This window comes from Cetorhinus maximus, chromosome 4 (genome assembly GCF_964194155.1).
Source record: "Cetorhinus maximus chromosome 4, sCetMax3.hap1.1, whole genome shotgun sequence".
Taxonomy (NCBI): domain Eukaryota; kingdom Metazoa; phylum Chordata; class Chondrichthyes; order Lamniformes; family Cetorhinidae; genus Cetorhinus; species Cetorhinus maximus.
Window position 1 is genome coordinate 138,055,007 of NC_135882.1, and position 19,523 is coordinate 138,074,529.

The window sequence follows — 19,523 nt, forward strand, 5'->3', positions numbered from 1 at the left end:
AAAATGCAGCCCGCTTGATTGTTTGTGGAAGGGGGTGACATTCACACCCTCTACCAACAACAAACAGTGGCAGCAGTATGTACCATCTACATGATGCACTGCAGAAACTCACCAAGGCTCCTTAAGCAGCACCTGCCAAACCCATGACTGCTACCATCTAGGAGGACAAGGGTAGCAGATACATGGGAACACCACCACCCCTCCATGCCACTCACCATCTTGTCTGGGAAATATATCATCGTTCCTTCACTGTAGCTGGGTCAACATCCTGGAACTCCCTCTCTAACAGTACCTACTGTGGGTGTAGCTACACAGGGACTGCAGCGGTTCAAGGCAGGAGCTCACCACCACCTTCTCAAGAGCAATTAGAGATGGGCAATAATGCTGGCCTAGCCAGCGATGCCCACTTCCCAACCCAAGCTTGAATATTGTCCACGTCTTGCTGCATACAGACACTGACTGCTTCAGTGTGTGGAGTCACAAATGGTGCTGAACATTGTGCAATCATCAGCAAACATCCCCACTTCTGACCTTATGATGGAAGGAAGGTCATTGATGAAGCAGCTGAAGATGGTTGGGCCTACGACACTATCCTGAGGAACTCCTGCATCAATATCCTAGGGCTGAGATGATTGGCCTCCAACAATCACAACCATCTTCCTTTGTGTTAGGTATGTGCTTGTGGAGAATTTCCCCGATTCCCATTGACTCCAGTTTTGCTAGGGCTCCTTGATGCCACACTCGGTCAAATGCTGCCTTGAAGTCAAAGGCAGTCACTCTCACCTCACCGAGTTCAACTCTTTTGCCCATGTTTGAACTAAGGCTATAATGAAGTCAGGACCCGAATGGCCTTGGTGGAACCCAAACTGAACGTCAACGAGCAGGTTGCTTCTTAGTAAGTGCTGCCTGAAAGCACTGTCGACAACTCCTTCCATCATTTTGCTGATGAAGAGTCGACTGATGGGTGATGATTGGCCGGGTTTGATTTGTCCTGGTTTTTGTGGACAGGACATACCTGGGTACCAGAGTGGTGTAAATGAAATTGGGCAAAACTAGGAGGAAAACAAACTGCCGAGATACAAGGAGAAAGCAGTGAAGTGGGGCTATCTGAAAAGGAAGAAAGTGCAAGGATAGGGAGAGAAGGTGGGGTAGTGGCACTAGGTAAATTGCCACTTTGGAGAGCCAGCATGGACATGGGCCAAATGTCCCCCTCTGCGCTTTAGCCATTCTGCGATTCTGTAGGACTAACTAGACTGTTCTTCCAAAGAGCCAGCACAGATTCAATGGACTGAATTGCCTCCTTCTCTGCTGTACTGTTTTATGATCTGCGAATATTACATTAAGGATTAATGACGTCACTGTATGAAGCAAAAGTCAAGCTGTATATCGAGTATTGTGTACAGATCCGCAACGCTGGAATTGAAGTGCTCCCACAGATATAGAATAGAATTCAAGTCTTATATGGTTTGGGGCTTGTGAGAGTTAAGAGCCTTGAAGGAGGAGGAAATCTAATTTTTCAACAATGGAAGTGTTTTGAGGTCAAAGTGGCTAATCAAGAATACTGAGATCTGTGCCAAAGATCTCCATGTTGCAAAACATTGCAGATGCAGTTTCACGAGCCACCTTGACGTCAAATAATACCTTTTACTTCTTATTTAGCCATACTTATGCTTTTCATTGTTCCACACTATTTCAAGCTCCTTCAAATTACACACCGCCTCTGTTCACAGCCTCCAATCCCCTCAAGTACACTGGCTGAATACTACATCATAATATAATCTCTTTCATCAATTCTCCATGCTTGATTAGTTTAATCAATAACTTCTGTCTCTTAATGTTGGCTCCACCCTTGGTCTTTCTTCAAATCAAGGCCAAGGATGAAGCCAACATTAAGAGACAGAAGTTATTGATTAAACTAATCAAGCATGGAGAATTGATGAAAGAGATTATATTATGATGTAGTATTCAGCCAGTGTACTTGAGGGGATTGGAGGCTGTGAACAGAGGCGGTGTGTAATTTGAAGGAGCTTGAAATATAGAGTGGAACAATGAAAAGTATGGCTAAATAAGAAGTAAAAGGTATTATTTGACGTCAAGGTGGCTCGTGAAATTGCATCTGCAATGTTTTGCAACATGGAGATCTTTGGCACATCCTGCACCATACCTTCAGACATTTCATTTTCACCAGCCTACTTGAATTATAATAGCAGAATGGCTTTATTTGGATTAATTACATTCACTTACTACTGGATGCTAAATAAGCATTCAGCCAAACAGTGAAAAATGTGTAAATTCTGCTCCAAAATCTTCCCATATCCTTTGGATTCCTTCTCCCACTATTTCATCCACTGTGGAACTTCAACCAAGCAAAGAGCCATCCTGGGAGGAGAAAGAGAAATTAGTAGAAAAAGGATTGAAATAGATTACCTTTTTTGACCTTTCAGCTATCGTAGGTGCTCGAGCTAACAATTTTTCTTCAAGGTATTCCTTGTTCTGTAAAATATTTAAAAAATTTTAGTTAACAGGTTTTATATTCAATTTGACAATTTCTAGAAGCAAGAAGTCTTGCATTCTCTCTCATGCAATTGAACTGCGATACAACTTGGCTCTAAAACAAATGGGTTATCCAGTCTGCTCTGTTAATGTCACCTCTGTAGCTGCTCGGTGGACATTTGGTTGAACAGTTGACTGGTCGTAGCTGAGAAGCAGTAAATTTATTTTGTAGCTAACAATCTGCTGTGAAGATGACATCTTCCCCAGGCTTGCAGGATCCACATCAAGACCCAGGCTGGCCTGGAGTTCTTACAAGCATGAAGTGAACACAGCAGCACTGTGGGAAAGCATCGAGTTTGCCCGAGTAGCTGACAAAAGGAAGCAGGACCCAAATGGCAGTTATGAAGAAGCTAAAAAAGTAAAATTGATATTTCATTAATGACAAAAGCTATATTTGGGGTAACTGGGGAGTGGTCAGGGTTCCTACGTGCAGCAAATTCTGTTTCAGCTATGTCACTAGAGAAACATTATGCTTGGGAAAGTGGGTAAGAGAATTAAAACGCCACACAAATTTTCTTATGCATCAACACGTGGAAAATTTCAGAACGGGAGAAGCCTTGGAACACATTAGCCAAAAAACAACGCAAGCCTGGGTCAAAGGAGGAAAGAAAAACCAAGACTCATATGCACTCACAATACAAGTTCCTTTTTAAATTCATTCTCAGTGGGCAGACATCATTGGCAAGCTAAGAATTTACTGCCTATCTCTAGCTGCCATGAGCAAGTGGTGCTTTTCTCTTGAACCAGTGGTTTGATAAGCTACTTCAAAGGAAATTTAAGAGTGAAGCAGGTCAAAGTGGACAAGCATGGTGACATCCTGTCTTAAAGGATATTAGTGAACCAGTTTGGCTTGTTAAAAGTATGACAACTTCATGGCCACTTTTCAGCAGATAGACAATAGAGTGGTATAATTGCACCATGTAAATACGCCATCTGGTGTCTTACAGCACTAGGATAATGCAAAGGCCACATGATGTGGAGGGGTAGGCTGGGTTGTCACCAACTCACTGACCCCATGTGGATGATTCTGCCAAGGTTCAGCACTTAGATAAGGAAAAGTAAGGCGCCCAGAATGGATCCTTTGGAACTCCTAAGGTGATAGCACATGGTTGGAAGAAAGCCACTGGTAGAGATGCACTGACTAATTGGGTAGGCAAAAGTGAAAATAAGAATGGATAATTACAGCTCTATTTAACCTTTTGTATCCCAATGGAAATAGTCTCAAAACTTGGATTTATCCCCATAATTTAACTTTCCCATGTTTGGGATCACCTGGAAATTCTACCTTACATGCTAACTTTTAAATCATGTGAATCCCACAATTGCATAATGCTCTTTTCAAAAAAAAGTATAATAATTGCCTTGCATTAATTTATGCCTCGCCACAATGTATGCTGTTTTTATTTATAAGACACGTACATTATATTTGAGCACAGCCGTCATGGCTAGGTTATGATCTATTTACAAATGGAGAATATTAAACAAAATCTAAAATTTACAGTGCACCACTGTGGTTTATTTCTTTTACTGTTTAATAAATCTATGTGGCAGTTAAAACCATATGGTCTAATAAAATGTTTAATCTGTCACCTTCCAAGGTCAAGGCAGATTATGGGAGCCCATGACAAAACCAGTTATGCAGAAATAATACGGAGGTTTCTCCGATTCTTGGCAATGTTACAAATTTACCAAGGTAACTAGGGAAGTAAAAAACAACTTTCTGGGCCAAGAGAACAAGGTCACACAGAATGGCGGCCAGATATACAGAACACCCCACCTCTAATCCCCACAAAATGCAAGTAGTAATGCAATTATGGCAAGCAATTCTATGATAAAATAGACTATCCAAATTTATAATGCATTCAAGCGGAGATTGAAACCTGTCATTCAATGCCCCATTTGAAAGGCTATTTTCCAGTTCTCGGTAACAGTACAGCTTGGTGTCTCAAGAATCCGTTGCACAGCGTAATGCTAAATAAACTTGAAGAGCCTTGCTTAGTGCATCCAAGACAAATTGCTGGGAAATCCCCATTGTACAGGAGTTTAACCATGTAAACCCCATAGCTTACCACTGGAGCACTGATTAGATTTCTGTTGCCCTGACATTTGCATGAACAAGCATTAGCCTGTAGGTTTATCTGGAGCGAAGTAGGACGAATTCTCCCAGAGATGGGTCTGCATTCTCATCAACGGTTTTGCTCCCCATCACTGACAACTGTCTCTTACTAAACCAGACATTACCTGCTATCCCACACCAAGTCTTGCTCAGCTATCGCCCATGTCTTTGCTGACCAACATTGATTCTTGATCTCTCAATACTTCAGCTTTAAAATTCCAAGCCCTTTATGGTCTTTCCTCTTCCTATCTATGGAACCTCCTCCAGATCCACACCACTCCCTTTCAAACTCTGCCCTACTGATTCTGGCCTCTTGTGCAATCAACCCCTCCCTTCATCCCACCATTGGCAGTCATACCTTCAGCTCCCTAGACTCTGGAATTCTCTCCAAGAATTCTTCCCTCTGTCATCCTTCAAGACCCTTCTTATAACCAATCTTTTTGATCAAGTTTTGAGTCACTGCTCCCACGTTAGAGTTATATACATGCAAGCTGTATTGTCTTCATCATCTAGATCTCATTAGCAGTTTGTTGATCAGTGTCCAAGAGTACTTATACAACAACAACAAAAAAAATAATTCCCAGGATATGGACATTGCTAGCAAGGCCTGGGCTTATGGTCCACCCCAAATTTCTTCGAGAAGTTGGTAGAGAGTCTTGAACTGCTGCAGTCAGTATGGCGAAGGTACTCTCGTGGTGTTAGGTAGGGAGTTCCAAGACTTCAACCCTGCTACAAAGAAGAAGTGGCAACATATATTCACATTGGGATGGTGTGTGACTTGGAGAGTAACATTACCTCCAAGTTTCTAATCACTTGTTGCCCTTATTCTAATAGTTGGTGAAAAATTTGCCCAAAACGTCCTTCAATCTTCTGCTACGATCCCATAGAGACCGATAAGTGTTTTCACTCTCCAGGTTCTTGTGGACTGCCCGTGTTTGACAGGTTCAGGAATAACTTAGGAAAACCTTATCCTACAATGGATTCCAATGGACTCCTCCCCTCCCAAAATTCATTTCATGCCAACATGAATCTCATGGATCTTGTATTAAGTAGAAATGCTAATTTGCTATCCTCTGGACCTCTCAACTACATTCTATATTGAAATTAAATAGACAGTTTAAAGTATAACTGTTTATAAAGCCTGACATTCATAACTCCTCCCTGAGAGACCTGGAGACAAAGTACATCCATCGTCAGCACAGCTGCTCTGGTCATTGTTTACCAGTGTGAACATCTTGCACCTTCTTCCCAGTAAATCATTCTGGGCTTCACTGCCCCCATAGCATAGATTGGGAGGTCACATAACCTGCTTCATGACTCCATTTTACCTTGAATGAAACAGAATCACTAAACATAAACTTATAAACATCATATTTGCAACACATCCCTTTTAAAACTATGTCCCTAGTTATTGACATCTCCAGTAACAGAAATCGGTCCTTCCTACCCGCTCTACCCAGGTCCAACATAATTTTACACATCACAATTAAATTTTTCCTCAGCTGCCTCTGTTTCAAAGAGATAAAAAAAACAATTCCTAACCAATTTTTCCTCATAGTAAAAATTCTGCATTCCCTGCAACACTGTGGCAAATCTGTGAGCATGGGGACACCATGCCGGACACAATTTGCATTGGTTTTTCCCAATGGCTCAACTCCAGGTATTGAAGTCACAACTGAACCTGATATTAAAGTCACACTGAAAGATGATCTTTTGTTCTTTTGGCAGTGAGAGCTTCAAGGTCAGAATAGAACTTTTCCTTAATGTCTTCATTTGGGTCAAGGATTGGGGAATAAGCGCTGATGATGGTGGCACATTGGTTATATCTTTTTTTTTATTCTTTCATCAGCTCACTGGCTAGGCCAGCATTTATTACCCATCCCTAATTGGCCTTGAGAAGGTAGTGGTGACCTGCCTTCTTGAACCGCCACAGTCCATGTGGTGTAGGCGCACTCAGTGCTGTTAGGAAGGGAGTTCCAGAATTCTGACCCTGCAACAGGCGACATATTTCCAAATCAGGGTGGTGGTGTGGCTTGGAGGGGACCTTGCAGGTGGCAGTGTTCCCATGCACCTGCTGCCCTTGTAGGGAGGTAGAGATTGCAGGTTTGGAGGGTGATGTCAAAAGAGCCATGGTGAGTTCCTACAGTGCATCTTAGTTGGCACGCACTGCTGCTACTGTGCTTCAGTGATGGAGGGAGTGAATGCTGAAGGATGGGGTGCCAATCAAGCAGGCTGTTTTGCCCTGGATGGTGTCGAGTTTCATGTGTTGTTGGAGCTGCACCACAGGCAAATGGAGAGTATTGCATCACATTCCTGACTTGCGACTTGGAGATGGACGACAGGCTTTGGGGAATCAAGAGATGAGTTACTTGCTGCAGAATTCCCAACTCTGACCTGCTCTTGTAGCCACAGTATTCGTATAACTGGTCCAGTTAAATTTCTGGTCAATGGTAACCCCCAGGATGTTGATAGTGGAGGATTCAGCGATCGTGATACCATTGAAGGTCAAGGGGAAATAGTGAGATTCTCTCTTGTTAACAGTGGTCAATGCCTGCCTCTTGTGCAGCACGAATGTTACTTGCCAATTATAAGCCCAAGCTTAAATGTTGTCCATGTCTTGCTGCATATGGACACAGACTGCTTCAGTATCTGAGTTGCCATGAATGGTGAACATTGTGCAATCAGCGAATATGTGCAATCATCAGCGAATATCCCCACTTCTGACCTTATGATGGAGGGAAGGTCATTAATGAAGCAGCTGATGGTTGGGTCCAGGACACTCGGCTTAGCTGCAGGCAATGTGTCATGAGTCTTTCATTTACACAATGGGGAGTTCAAAACCAACTAAGGGTTACGGTTAGTCTTTCCTTTCCAGAAGGTGTACCCCTCCACTTGTTCCTTCAGCTGTCCCTCCCCAGGAAGGTGAGTCTTACTGAGGAAAGAAATGTCAATTTGGAGTCTTTACAGTCCATGTGATACGATTGCAGTTCTTCTTTCCAGACCAGTCACTCTTGAGACTACCCTCGAGTGCATTTCAATAGTTGCAAAATTGAGAGTTTTCCTTCAGTGACCATAAAGGAGGTGATCCCCACTGGGTGCAGTTCCCCAGCTAGGAGAAAAAAGTCAGTCTATTTTTTGGTTACCTTTTCTAGGCCCCTCATCATTTGGGGTGAACAGAGGGTATACTGAAGGAGGACAACTCAGTCTCAGATGCTGCTGCCCAAAGACACCTCCATCCCAACAGGTGTCCAATGCCCTTCATGCATGGTCACCTGCGTAGAGATTCTTGGCTATGGTCTCCCAGGTTGACAGCCTGGTAGGAATCGCAAATCCTTCACTGCCACAAGACTTAACAGATGGCCCCTGCACATGACTTTGTTTAACGCAAGGACCTTGAGGTATTGTCATTGTCCACATGATCTTGAAGGGTTGGTGATCACATTTCAGTGACATGTCAAACCAGAATGACCAGGGCCACGTTGCTGCCAGTGAAATGCATAGTCTTCCTCCGCCTGTTCCCAGAGGACTTTTTGGCTTGCACCTCATCCCTGACCTTGCAAGGGTGGCTTTACAAGGATCAAGGGGCTCCCAACGGCATTGTTCAAATCATCATTGGAATGTGCAAGCCTCCCCACCAGTGATACCATAGTGGTATTGTCACTGGACTAATAACCCAGGGGAATGCTCTAGGGACCCGGGTTCAAGTACCACACGACAGATGTTGAAATTTGAATTGAATAAAAATCTGGAAATACAAGTCTGTTGATAACTATGAAACCATTGCCGATTGTCGTAAAAACCCATCTGGTTCACTAACGTCCTTTAGGGAAGGAAATTTGCCATCCTTACCTGGTCTGGCCTCCATTTGACTCCAGACCCACAGCAATGTGGCTGACTCTTAAATGCCCTCTGAAATGGCCTAGCCAGCCACTCTGTTGTATTAAACAGCGAAAACCAGATAGGCCACTTACATCAATCTAGGCAAAATCAGCCCTATTGACTCTGCAAATTCCTCCTTACTAATAGCTGGGGGCTGTGGCCAAAATTGGGAGAGCTGTCTAATAGACTAGTCAAGCCTGACATAGGGATCTGGTACTGTGCAATGAGAAGGGATTATTTAATAATCTTGTTGAGTGGTGTCCTTTAGGGAACAGAGACTATAACATGATAGAATTCTTCATTAGGATGGAAAGTGAAGTAGCCCAAACCAAAACTAGGATCCTAAATCTAAACAATAAGAAGGTATGAGGTACAAGCTGGCTAAGATAGATTGGGGATCTTCATTAAAAGGCATGAGGTGGATAGGCAATGGCTGATATTTAAGGAACAAATGTATGCTTTGCAACAGTTATACTTTCCTTTCTGGTGCAAAAACACATCAGGAAAAGCGGTCCAACTATGGCTAACAAAGGAAATTAAGAATAGTATTAGATCCAGAGGAGTCAGATAAAGTAGCAAGCCCGAGGATTGGGAGCAGTTTAGAATTCAGCAAAGGAGGAAAAAATAGAGCATGAGAGTAAACTTGCAAGGAACATAAAATCAGATTATAAAAGCTTACATATGTATGTAAAAAAGAAAATGATTAGTGAAGGCAAATGTAGGTCCCTTACAGTCCAAAACAGGAGAATTTATAATAATAGAGAACAAGGAAATGGCAGAGCAATTAACCAACTACTTCAGTTCTGATAGGACCAGCTGATTTGATCAGTGGTCAGGGACAGGTGGGTGCGACTGCGAGTGAGGCAGTAATGGGGATTGGGAAGGTAGAAGTGGAGGAGCCTCAGCCCTTGCAATTCTCCAATGGGTTTGAGTTTCTTGCAGCTTGTATGGATGAGAGCGGAAGCTGCAAGGTGGATGATCAAGCAGACCAGGGCATCTTAGTACAGGGAAGACATACAAGTGGGAGAAGTCAATAGGAACATTAAGGTAGGAGATAGTATAGTCAGGAGGATAGAGACAGTTCTGCAGTGAGACCGAGAGTGCAGAAGGCTATATTCTCTGCCTGTTGCAAGGGTTTGGGATATCTGCTTGGTGCTGGGAAGGAACTTGGGAGTGGGAGGGAGAGGGTCCTGTTGTTGTGGTCCACATGGGCATCAATGACATAGATAGGACTAGTAAAGAGGCTCTGCATAGGGAGTATGAGCAGCTCGGGGCTAAATTAAAAAGCAGACCTCAAATGTAATAATCTCTGGATTATAATATCTCTGAGCCAACAACAAATTGGCTTGGGGTAAATAAGATTAGAGTAATGGATGTGTGGGTCAAACAGGGAGAAATGGGTTTCAGTTCATGGGGCACTGCTACCAGTACAGGGGAAAGTGGGAGCTGTACCGTTGGGGTGGTCTTTACCTGGAACCAGTGTTCTGATGAGTCATATAACTAGGGTGGTAGAGAGGGCTTTAAACTAAATAGTGGGGTGAAGGGATCACATAAGGAGATATGGTAAATCAAAGGGAAGCAATGAGATAATAGAGCAGGGTAGCAATTTGGGCAATGATAACCAGAGTGTGGCAGGAAAGGGCAGAGTGCACAAAATTAAGTGCACCAGCAGGTGAAGCCAGAGATTGCAAAAATGGTCAAAAGACGGAGTTGAACGCTCTGTATCTGAATGCACGCAGCATTTGTAACAAAACAGATGAATCGACAGCTCAAATAGAAATAAATAGATATGACCTGACAGCCATTACAGAGACATGGTTGCAAGATTGGGACCTGAATACGGAAGGGTATTTGACATTTCAAAAAGGATGGAAACGAGGAAAAGGTGGCGAGTTAGCTCTGTTAATTAAGGATGTCATAGTACAGGAGCAAGAGATGGCCGTAGCTCAAAAGAGCAGGATGTAGAATCATTTTGGGTAGGGATAAGAAAAAGGTAAGTTAAAAGGTCACTTCTGAGAGTAGTTTATAGGCTCCCTAACAGTAGTTAGAATGTAGGACAGAGTATACAGGAAGAAATAAATGGGGTATGTAAGAAAGGTTCCACAATAGTCATGGGTGACTTAAATCTACACATAGATTGGATGAATGCAATTAGTAAAGGTAGCCTGGAAAATGAGTTCGTAGAGTATATTCAAGACAATTTCTTAGAGTAATACGTTATGGAGCCAACCAGGAAGCAGGCTCTTCTAAACCTGGTAATGTGCAATAAGACAGAATTAATGACCTATGGTAAAGGGGCTTCAAGGCAACAATGATCATAACATGACAGAAGTTCACATTCAGCTTGAAGGAGACAAGTGAGCGTCTAAAACCTGAATAAAGGTAATAAAGGTATGAAGGCAGAGCAAGCTAAAGTGAACTTGAAAAATAGGTTAAAATGTCAGACATTGGAAATGCAGTGGCAGACTTTTAAGGAGATATTTAATAACTCACAGCAAATATTTATACCAGTGAGAAAGATTCTTCGAGAAGAATGCATCATCCATGGCTATATAAGGAAGTTAAGGATAGTATCAAATTGAAAGAAACACTGTACAAATCTGCAAAGGTTAGTGATAGGTTGAAAGATTGGTCAGGTTGTAAGAGCCAGGAAAGAATGACTAAAAAAAGAGGGAGAAAGAAAGTTAGCTGGGAATATAAAAGAATATATTAAGAGTTTCTACAAGTATTTAAATAGAAAAAGATTAACTAAAGCTAGTGTTTGTCCTCTAGAGAGCAGTCTGGGAAATTGGTAACAGAAAACAAGGAAATGGCAGAGGGGTTGAACAGGTATTTGTGACTGCCTTCACTGTGGAAGACTTAGAAAACTTAAGATGCTTGAAAATCAAGAGGTGAAGTGCAGGTAGGAATGTAAAACAATCACCATCACCAGGGAAAAGGTACTGGGAAAACTATTAAGACCCTAAAGGCTGACAAGTCCCCAGGACCTGACAGCCTACACCTTAGGGTCTTAGAATAAGTGGCTGCAGATATAGTAGTGGCATTGACTAGAATCTTCCAAAATTCCTTAGATTCTGGAAGATTCCCAGTAAATTGGAAAATAGCAAATGTAACACCTCTATTCAATGAAGGAGGGAGGCAGAAAGCAGGAAACTATTACGCCAGTTAGCCTAACAGCCATCATAGGGAAACTGCTAGAATTCATTATTAAGGAGGCTATAGCAGGATATTTAGAAGATCAAAATGGGATCAGGCAGAATCAACATGGTTGAGAGAAAGGGAAGTCATGTTGAACCAATTTAGTTATTCAAAGAAGTAACAGCGAAGGCGGATAAAGGGGAACCTGTAGATGTGGTGTACTTGGATTTCCAAAAGGCATTTGATAAGGTGCCACATAAAAGGTTGATACACAAAAGAAGAGCTCATGGTGTAGCAGGTACCATGTTAGTATGGATAGAGGATTGGTTAGCAAACAGAAAGCAGAGAGTAGAGATAAATGTGTCTTCAGGTTGGCAAGCTGTAATTAATGGTGTGCTGCAGGGATCAGTGCTGGGGTCTCAACCATTTATGATCTATATCAATGAGTTGGATGAAGGGGCCAAATGTATGGTAGCTAAATTTACCAATGACGCCAAGATAGGTAAGAAAGTAAGTTAAGAGGAAGTAAAGAGGCTGCAAAGGCATATAGATTGGTTAAGTGAGCAGGCAAAGATTTGGCAGATGGGAGTATGATGTGGGAAAATGTGAACTTGTTCACTTTGGCAAGAAGAATATAAAGCAGTATACTATTTAAATGGTGAAAGATTGCAGAACTCGGTGGTACAGAGGGATCTGGGTACCCTGGTACATGAATCACCAAAAGTTAGTATGCAGGTACGGCAAGTGATTAAGAGGCAAATGCAATGTTGGCGTTTATTGCAAGGGGGGTGAAATATAAAAGTAGGGAAGATTTACTGAAGCTATACATGGCCTTAGGTGAGACCACATCTGCAGTAGTGTACACAGCTTTGGTCTCCTTATTTGAAAAAGGATACAATTGCTTGAGCAGTACAGATAAAGTTCACTCGACTCATTCCAGGGATGAAGGGCTTATAATATCAGGAAGAAACGTTGAACAGGTTAGGCCTATACCCATTGGAGTTTAGAAGAATGAGAGGAGATCTTATTGAAACAGAAGATCCTGAGGGGTCTTGATAGGGTGGATATTAGGAGTTTGTTTCCTCTTGTAGGGGAGGCTAGAACTAAGGGACAGTTTAAGAGTAAAACAGATGAGGAGAATCTTTTTCTTTGAGGATTGTTAATCTGTGGAATTATCTTCCCCAGAAGGCACTGGAGGCTGGGTCATTAAATGTATTCATTGAGTTAGACAGATTTTTGAAAGACAAGAGAGTCAAAGGGACAGACAGGAAAGTGGAGTTGAGACCACAACCAGAACAGCCATGATTTTAATCGAGTGGCGGATCAGGCTCAAATGGCTGAATACCTATGTTCTATGTTCCTGTATCAACCCACACCTAGTCAGGCAAGTATTCTTTCCACCATACATTTTTCTTTTATATTCGTTCATGCTAGGCCAGCATTTATTGCCCCTGAGAACAGAATGGCTTGCTAGGCTGTTTCAGAGGGTATTTAAGAGTCACTACGCCACCAACTCTGGAACATGTTGTGCACTTCTCATACCTTGGCAGCCACCTTTCTCAAAAGGCCACCATTGGTGAGGAGATCCAACACAGAATCAGTTGCCTAGTTCAGCCTTCTATAAGCTATGGCAATGAGTGTTTGACAATGAAGACCTCTGCAGAGGCAAGTTAAAAGAGGTCCTAGTGTACAGAGAAAATGCCGTTACCACACTCCTGCACTGCAGCGAGACCTGGAACACATAAGAATGCTAGAGAAATTCTATCAGCAATGCCTCTGCCACATCCTCCAAATTCAATGAGAGGATGCTAGTGTCCTTCTTGAAGCCAAATCCACAATCATTCAGGCAAAACTTGTGCAAAAAAATCAAATTTGTTGGACTGGACACTGGATGGCCAAAAACAATCTCCCCTGCCAAGTACTGTTCTCTCAACTGTTAAAATGGCCAAAATTCAAGGGGAGGACCAAGAAAATGTTTCAAAGACACTGAAGCTTTCCTTAAATGCAGCAGCATTGACTTTAATGGCTGGGGTGTGCTTGCTACAAATTGTTCAGAATGGTGACAGCTTGTCCATCAGGCAGCATCACATTGAGTGCCAATGCCTCAATGATGAGGCAGAGGTAATGGCAGAAAAGAAAAGGAAGCGAATCCTGCACTCTAGGTCCCACTACCCTGTGCAGCGCCTTGCCCCATGTGCCCAAGGATCTGCAAATCAAGAATCAGCTTTTTCAGTTACATGAAGGGCATGGCAGAAGCTTGCAAACATGACTAGATGTCACCCTCGAGCAGAGGGGCAGCTTGTGATGGCATAATCCTCTGTAGCCTCCCAACTATAATCACATTCTTCATTTAATGTGGCGACCAGAATGGCACCCAACACTCTAGCTGGGGTTTAATTAGCATTTTAGCCATTAACCTCCCTGCTTTTATTTTCTATGCCTTGGCTAATAAAGGAATGTATCCCAAATACCTTCTTAACCACCTCAGTCTGAATGGTTATCTTCAGGGATCTGTGGACATACATTCCAAGGTCCCTCTGTTTCTCTACACTTTTCAGTCTTGTCTACTCTTGTCTTCTTCGCCCTTCCTCATACTTCTCCAGGTTGAATTCTCCTTGCCATTTTTCTGCACACCTGACATGCTGCTTCCACTGTTTAGCATGCATGCTCTGTAATGGATCAAGCAATCCCACAACCAACAGATTAGATCAAAACTAAGCAGTTCTGCCAATACCAATCATGAATGGTGGCGGACAATTAAACAGCTAACAGGAAGAGGTGGTTCTATAAACATATCCTGTTCTCAATGATGGTAGAGCCCAGCACAGAATTGTAAAAGATCAGGCTGAAGCATGTGCAACTATCTGCAGTTGGAAGTGCTGAGTGGCTGCTCCATCTTGGCCTCCACCCGAGGTCCTCGGTGTCACAGAAAACAAATTTTAGCCAATTTAATTCACTCCTTGTGATCAAGAAACAGCTGAACCTACCAGATATAGCAAAGGCCTAGGGTCCCAACAACATCACTGTTGTACTGCTGAAGATGTGTGCTCCTGAGCTAGCCACGCCACTAGCCAACCTGTTCCAGTGGAGCTACCGACTAACAAAGTGTAAAATTGCCCAGGTTATGTCCTGCGCACAAAGCAGGACAAATTCAATCTAGCAAATACTGCCCCATCACTCATTATAGACATCATTATAACCATGATCCAAGCAAGGACAAAAAAGAACTGAATTCCAGAGTTGAGGCAAGAGCGATTGCCCTTGATATCAAAGCAGTTTCTGACTGAGTGCAGCATCGGCAGGGGGCGGGGGTGGAGAAACTCTCCACTGGCTGCAGTCATTAGTCCTACCTAACAAAGATGGTTGTGATTGTTGCAGGATAACCACTACAGGAGTTTTGGGCAGTGTCCTGAACTTAACCATCTTCAGGCTTTGCAATGACCTTCGCTCTATCATAATCAGGAGGGGGGATATAACAGAAAATGCTATAAATACTAAGCAGGTCTCGTAGCATCTCTGGAGTGAAACACAAAGTTAAGGTTACATGTTGCTGACCTTTTTGATGAATGCAGAATATTTACAGTATCTTAACTTCAGATTTCCAACATCCACAGTATTTTGCTTTTATATCTGAAGTGGATGGTCAGAGTGCTCAGTTTAATTTGTATGTCAGAGAGCGAAGCCAACTGTGCTCGCATGCAGCAAGAACCTGACAACATGCACGCTGAGATCGGTAGTGACGAGTAACATTTGCATCACACAAGTTCCAAGCAATGATCATTTCTAACAAGAGCCTAACCACTTTCCTTTGACATTAAAAGTTCCATCGTGGCCAAATGTCCCACCATCAACATCCTAAGGTCGACCACTAAACAGAAACTGAACTAGACTAGGCACATTACAAATTATGGTTGCAAGAAAAGGTTAGAGGGTGAATGTTCTGCAGCAAATGATTCACCTCCTGATTGCCCTTTCTACAATCTACAAGGTGCAAGTCAGGAGTGTGATGGAACAGCCCCATTGGCCTGGACAACACTAGCAGCTTGACATCATCCAGGATAAAGCAACTCACTTGGCCGGTATCCCATCCACCATGTTAAAACATTCATTCCCACCACAGATGCACCATTGCTGCAGTGTGTACCATCTACAAGGTACACCACAGCAACTTGCCCAAGCTTTTAACACCACCTTCCAAATCCGTGACCTTTACCACCTAGAAGTAGAAGGGTAGCAGCGAATGGGAACGGCAGCACTTGCAAGTTTTCCTCCAAGTCACACCATCATGACTTGGAAATATAACGTCATTCCTTCAACTTTACTGAATCCTAGGACTCGCTAACATCACCTTGGGACTATCACCACTATATGGACTGCAGTGGTTGAAGAAGCTAACTTACCATCATCTTCTCAAAGGCAAGTAGTGATAGGCAATAAATACTGACTTTGGCAGAGATGCTTACATCCCATGAATATATATTTTTTTAAAAACAGCTGATATGATTTCCTATACTCATTCAGGAAACCCATTAAAATGCAATTCCAACAGCCTAATTGCAATGTTTACTGAACAGACATAATAATGGCATGATGTGCTAGCTTACCTTGGCTTTTTGGAAAAACTTGTGTTTTAAAAATTCTGCTGCTGTGGGCCTGAAATTAAGAAGAAAAAATCCAATTAGGAGAGAGCAACAGAGAGCAACAGGACCAAACTGGCTGGTCCTCAATATGCTGAACCTGATTGAACCTGGTCCAAAAGTTGCCAAACAAGGTAAGTCTTTGCAACATTCAGGTGTGTTACAGAGCAAGGGAAGAAATTTTTGATCACCTATGCCAGGTAATCAGAAAAATCTGGTGATCTGTCAAAAAGGTGATCATTGGTAATGCTTTATAATCACTCAAGTAGACACTTCTCCTGCAGGAACCTCAGCAGGCAATCACAATGCAGATTACGCTGTCAACACTGATACACTACTTGAATTGCACATCTCTTGTTGCCCTGAGATGATGGTGGTGAGTCTCCTAAATGAAGCAATTGTTGATATGGCTGGGTGTTTGCTAGATCTCTCAGTATATTATATAGGCTCCTTAGGCAGCACTTCCCAAACCCATGACCATCTAGAAGGACAAGGGCAGCAGACGCATGGGAACACCACCACCTGGAAGTTCCCCTTCAAGTCACTCACCATCCTTACCTGGAAATATATCGCCGTTCCTTCACTGTTGGTGGGTCAAAATCCTGGAACTCCCTCCCTAACAGCACTGTGGGTGCACCTACACCACACGCAGTGGTTCAAGAGGGCAGCTCACCCCTGCCTTCACAAGGGCAATTAGGGATGGACAATAGACGCTGACCTAGCTAGCAACTCCCACATCCCATAAAATGAATTAAAAAATACAGTCAACAGTATTTGAAAGGCAGGCAGCCATTCAGCACCTCAAACCTGTTCCATCATTCAAGTAGTTCCTAACCTGCACCGTTTGTTGGCCTACTGAGGGTCTTGTATGAGAATAGTCCACTTGCATGATTAAAAAGACCTTCGGCCACCTGTGGAGGTAAAGGGCAACTTGACTCGCAGTTGGCTGCCCCTTGGTTCAAGGATGATGTCTACTCAGGGTCGCAAGTTTCTGCCATGGGTCTTCATGCAACTGAGCAGGCTGATTTTCAACCTGCAACTTTGGGCACATGGGACAGGACATCGCACGGGGCAGTGGGATCCGGAGTGCAGAATTTGCTTCCTTTCTCTGCTGCTGCTGCTCTGCCTCATCATTAAGGTATTGGGATTTGAAACATGATACAGCTTGATGGACAGATTTTCACCATTCTGAATGATTGGTAGCAAGCTCCTCCCTGTTAAGGTCAACACTGCCACATTCAAGGAGCTTCAGAGTGTCTTTGAAGTATTTTCTCTGTCTTCCCCTTGAGTGTTGGCCATTTGAGAAAATAGGACCAGGTGGGAATAGCCATGCAGACAGTGACCAGTACATCGAAATTGATTTTGCAGGAGTTTTGCCTGAATGTTCACGGACTTGCCTTCTGGAAACCTAGACAGGTCTCACTGCAGTGTAGGAGCATGGTGACAACAGCCACTCTATACACAAGGACTTTTGTTGATCTTTGTTGTCAAACACTCACTGCCAAAGTTTGTAGAAGGGTGAACTGGCACAGTTGGGCATCAATTGTGACCTTTTGAAAGAGGAGGGTGCTGAAGTATGGGAAGTGCTTAACATATTCCAGAGTCTATTCTTCAACATGAATGGTCGAAGGAATATTGGCAGACCAGGTGAAGGGTTGATATACAAGTTTTGTTATGGCAACATTCAAGGACAGAAAACATTTCTTGTTAGCTGAATTGAAGAGATCAAGAATGGATTGCAAATCTGGTGAAGCCACTAGACTCTAGCCTAGTTGGCAGAGGTAACTAAGATTAAAGTGTTTTCCATTTACACTGTATTTAATACTGACACCAGAGGACAGTATTGATGAAGTGAATAGCCACCGTCAGGTATGTTACGAGTAGCACAGGGGACATCAGTCTCGTTGGAATTTTGAAAACATCTGTCTCAGGTCTCCCACACAGACAGTTGTGGTCATTTCATCATGAAGCAATTTCAGGATCGTGAAGGTGGTTCTTGGACATCCAAATTGGTACAGCACAGAGCCTCGTGATTTGCTGAGTCAAATGCTTTGATCAGGTTGATGAATGCAATGAAGAGTTCCTGGTGTTATTCTTAACATTTTTCTTAGATTTGTCAAGCACAAATACCATATTGGAGGTTCCTCTGGAAAGCCCAAAGCCACAATGTCTCTGGGAAGATTTTCTCAGCCATAGAAAGTAAGTGATTCAGCAGAATGTGCGTCAGGATTTTCCCGATGGACAAGAGGGACGAGACGAGAGGGAAATACCTCGATAGTTTCTATAGCTTGAGTCAGCACATTCAAAGGGGAAGGGGACAATAGGATCCAGAGTTTGTTTTGAGGGGGGGGGGGGGGGGGGGGGGTGCAGGGAGCAGGGGTGGATAAAACATAAGATTGTTCATCAAGTATAATTTCAGCATTTTTCTTTCTCATTCCAGACAGAGAAAACGTGCTGTCGGCTTTGGAAACCATCAGAGAGTAGCTCCAGGGGGAATTTAAGACTGGCATTCTGTCTAGTCCTGAATGTCAATTGGAAGGCACTAATCAGCAGAATGCAGTACCGGATGAATATGTAGCTGACATCAGCAGGATAGCTCCCTGCAATGGAGGATTGCAGATCTCCACACTTTAAATAAACCTGCAAAACACTAACATCTCCTGCCACGAGAGATCATTTTCATCTAGACTAAAACAATGGAAATACCTTAGATCCAGGCAAGTTGTTCAGACAGTCAGAGTTAAAAAGCCAGGGGATAAATTAAAAATTTAGCAAGTAGGAAGTGACTGTGTAATTTGGAATTAGATCAGTAACAGACAAGTGGTACAGGTTACCAGGGAAGGCTGTTGAAGCGAAGGGTATAAAAGGATTCGAAAGAGAATTATAGAAAAATTTCCCTCAGAATTAGGCCACTTGGCCCATTCTGTCTGTGCCATTCAATAGATTGAGACATATGTCGAGAAGGCAGGAAACTGGGAGTGAAGTTTGAGATTAACCAAAAACAGCTAACACAAAAACAGAAAATACAGTAAATCCTCAGGAGGTTTGGCAGTATATGGCGAAAAAAAACCAAATTAACTTTTGAGGTCAATGACTTTTGTCAGGTCTCTACACACGTTGCCAGATGTGCTGAATCTTTCAAGCATTTTCTATTTGTTTCAGATTTCTAGCAAATGCAGTATTTTGTTTTTTTTACTAAA

The 19,523-nt window shown here is 42.9% G+C and overlaps 1 protein-coding gene across 3 annotated transcripts in view; it reads right to left on the reverse strand.

Moving 5' to 3' along the window:
* LOC144679935 (serine/threonine-protein kinase OSR1-like) overlaps positions 1–19,523 on the reverse strand; it is a 246,877-nt gene that overhangs the window by 58,894 nt on the left and 168,460 nt on the right. For all 3 annotated transcript variants that reach the window (XR_013576449.1, XM_078540914.1, XM_078540913.1), the window contains 2 exons: positions 16,291–16,339; positions 2,428–2,493 (listed from right to left, as the gene is read on the reverse strand). Coding sequence is in view for 2 of the 3 variants with exons in the window: in XM_078540914.1 (XP_078397040.1) it covers positions 2,428–2,493; positions 16,291–16,339 (115 nt within the window). In the remaining variant the exon portion in view is untranslated. The remainder of the gene's footprint in view (positions 1–2,427; positions 2,494–16,290; positions 16,340–19,523) is intronic.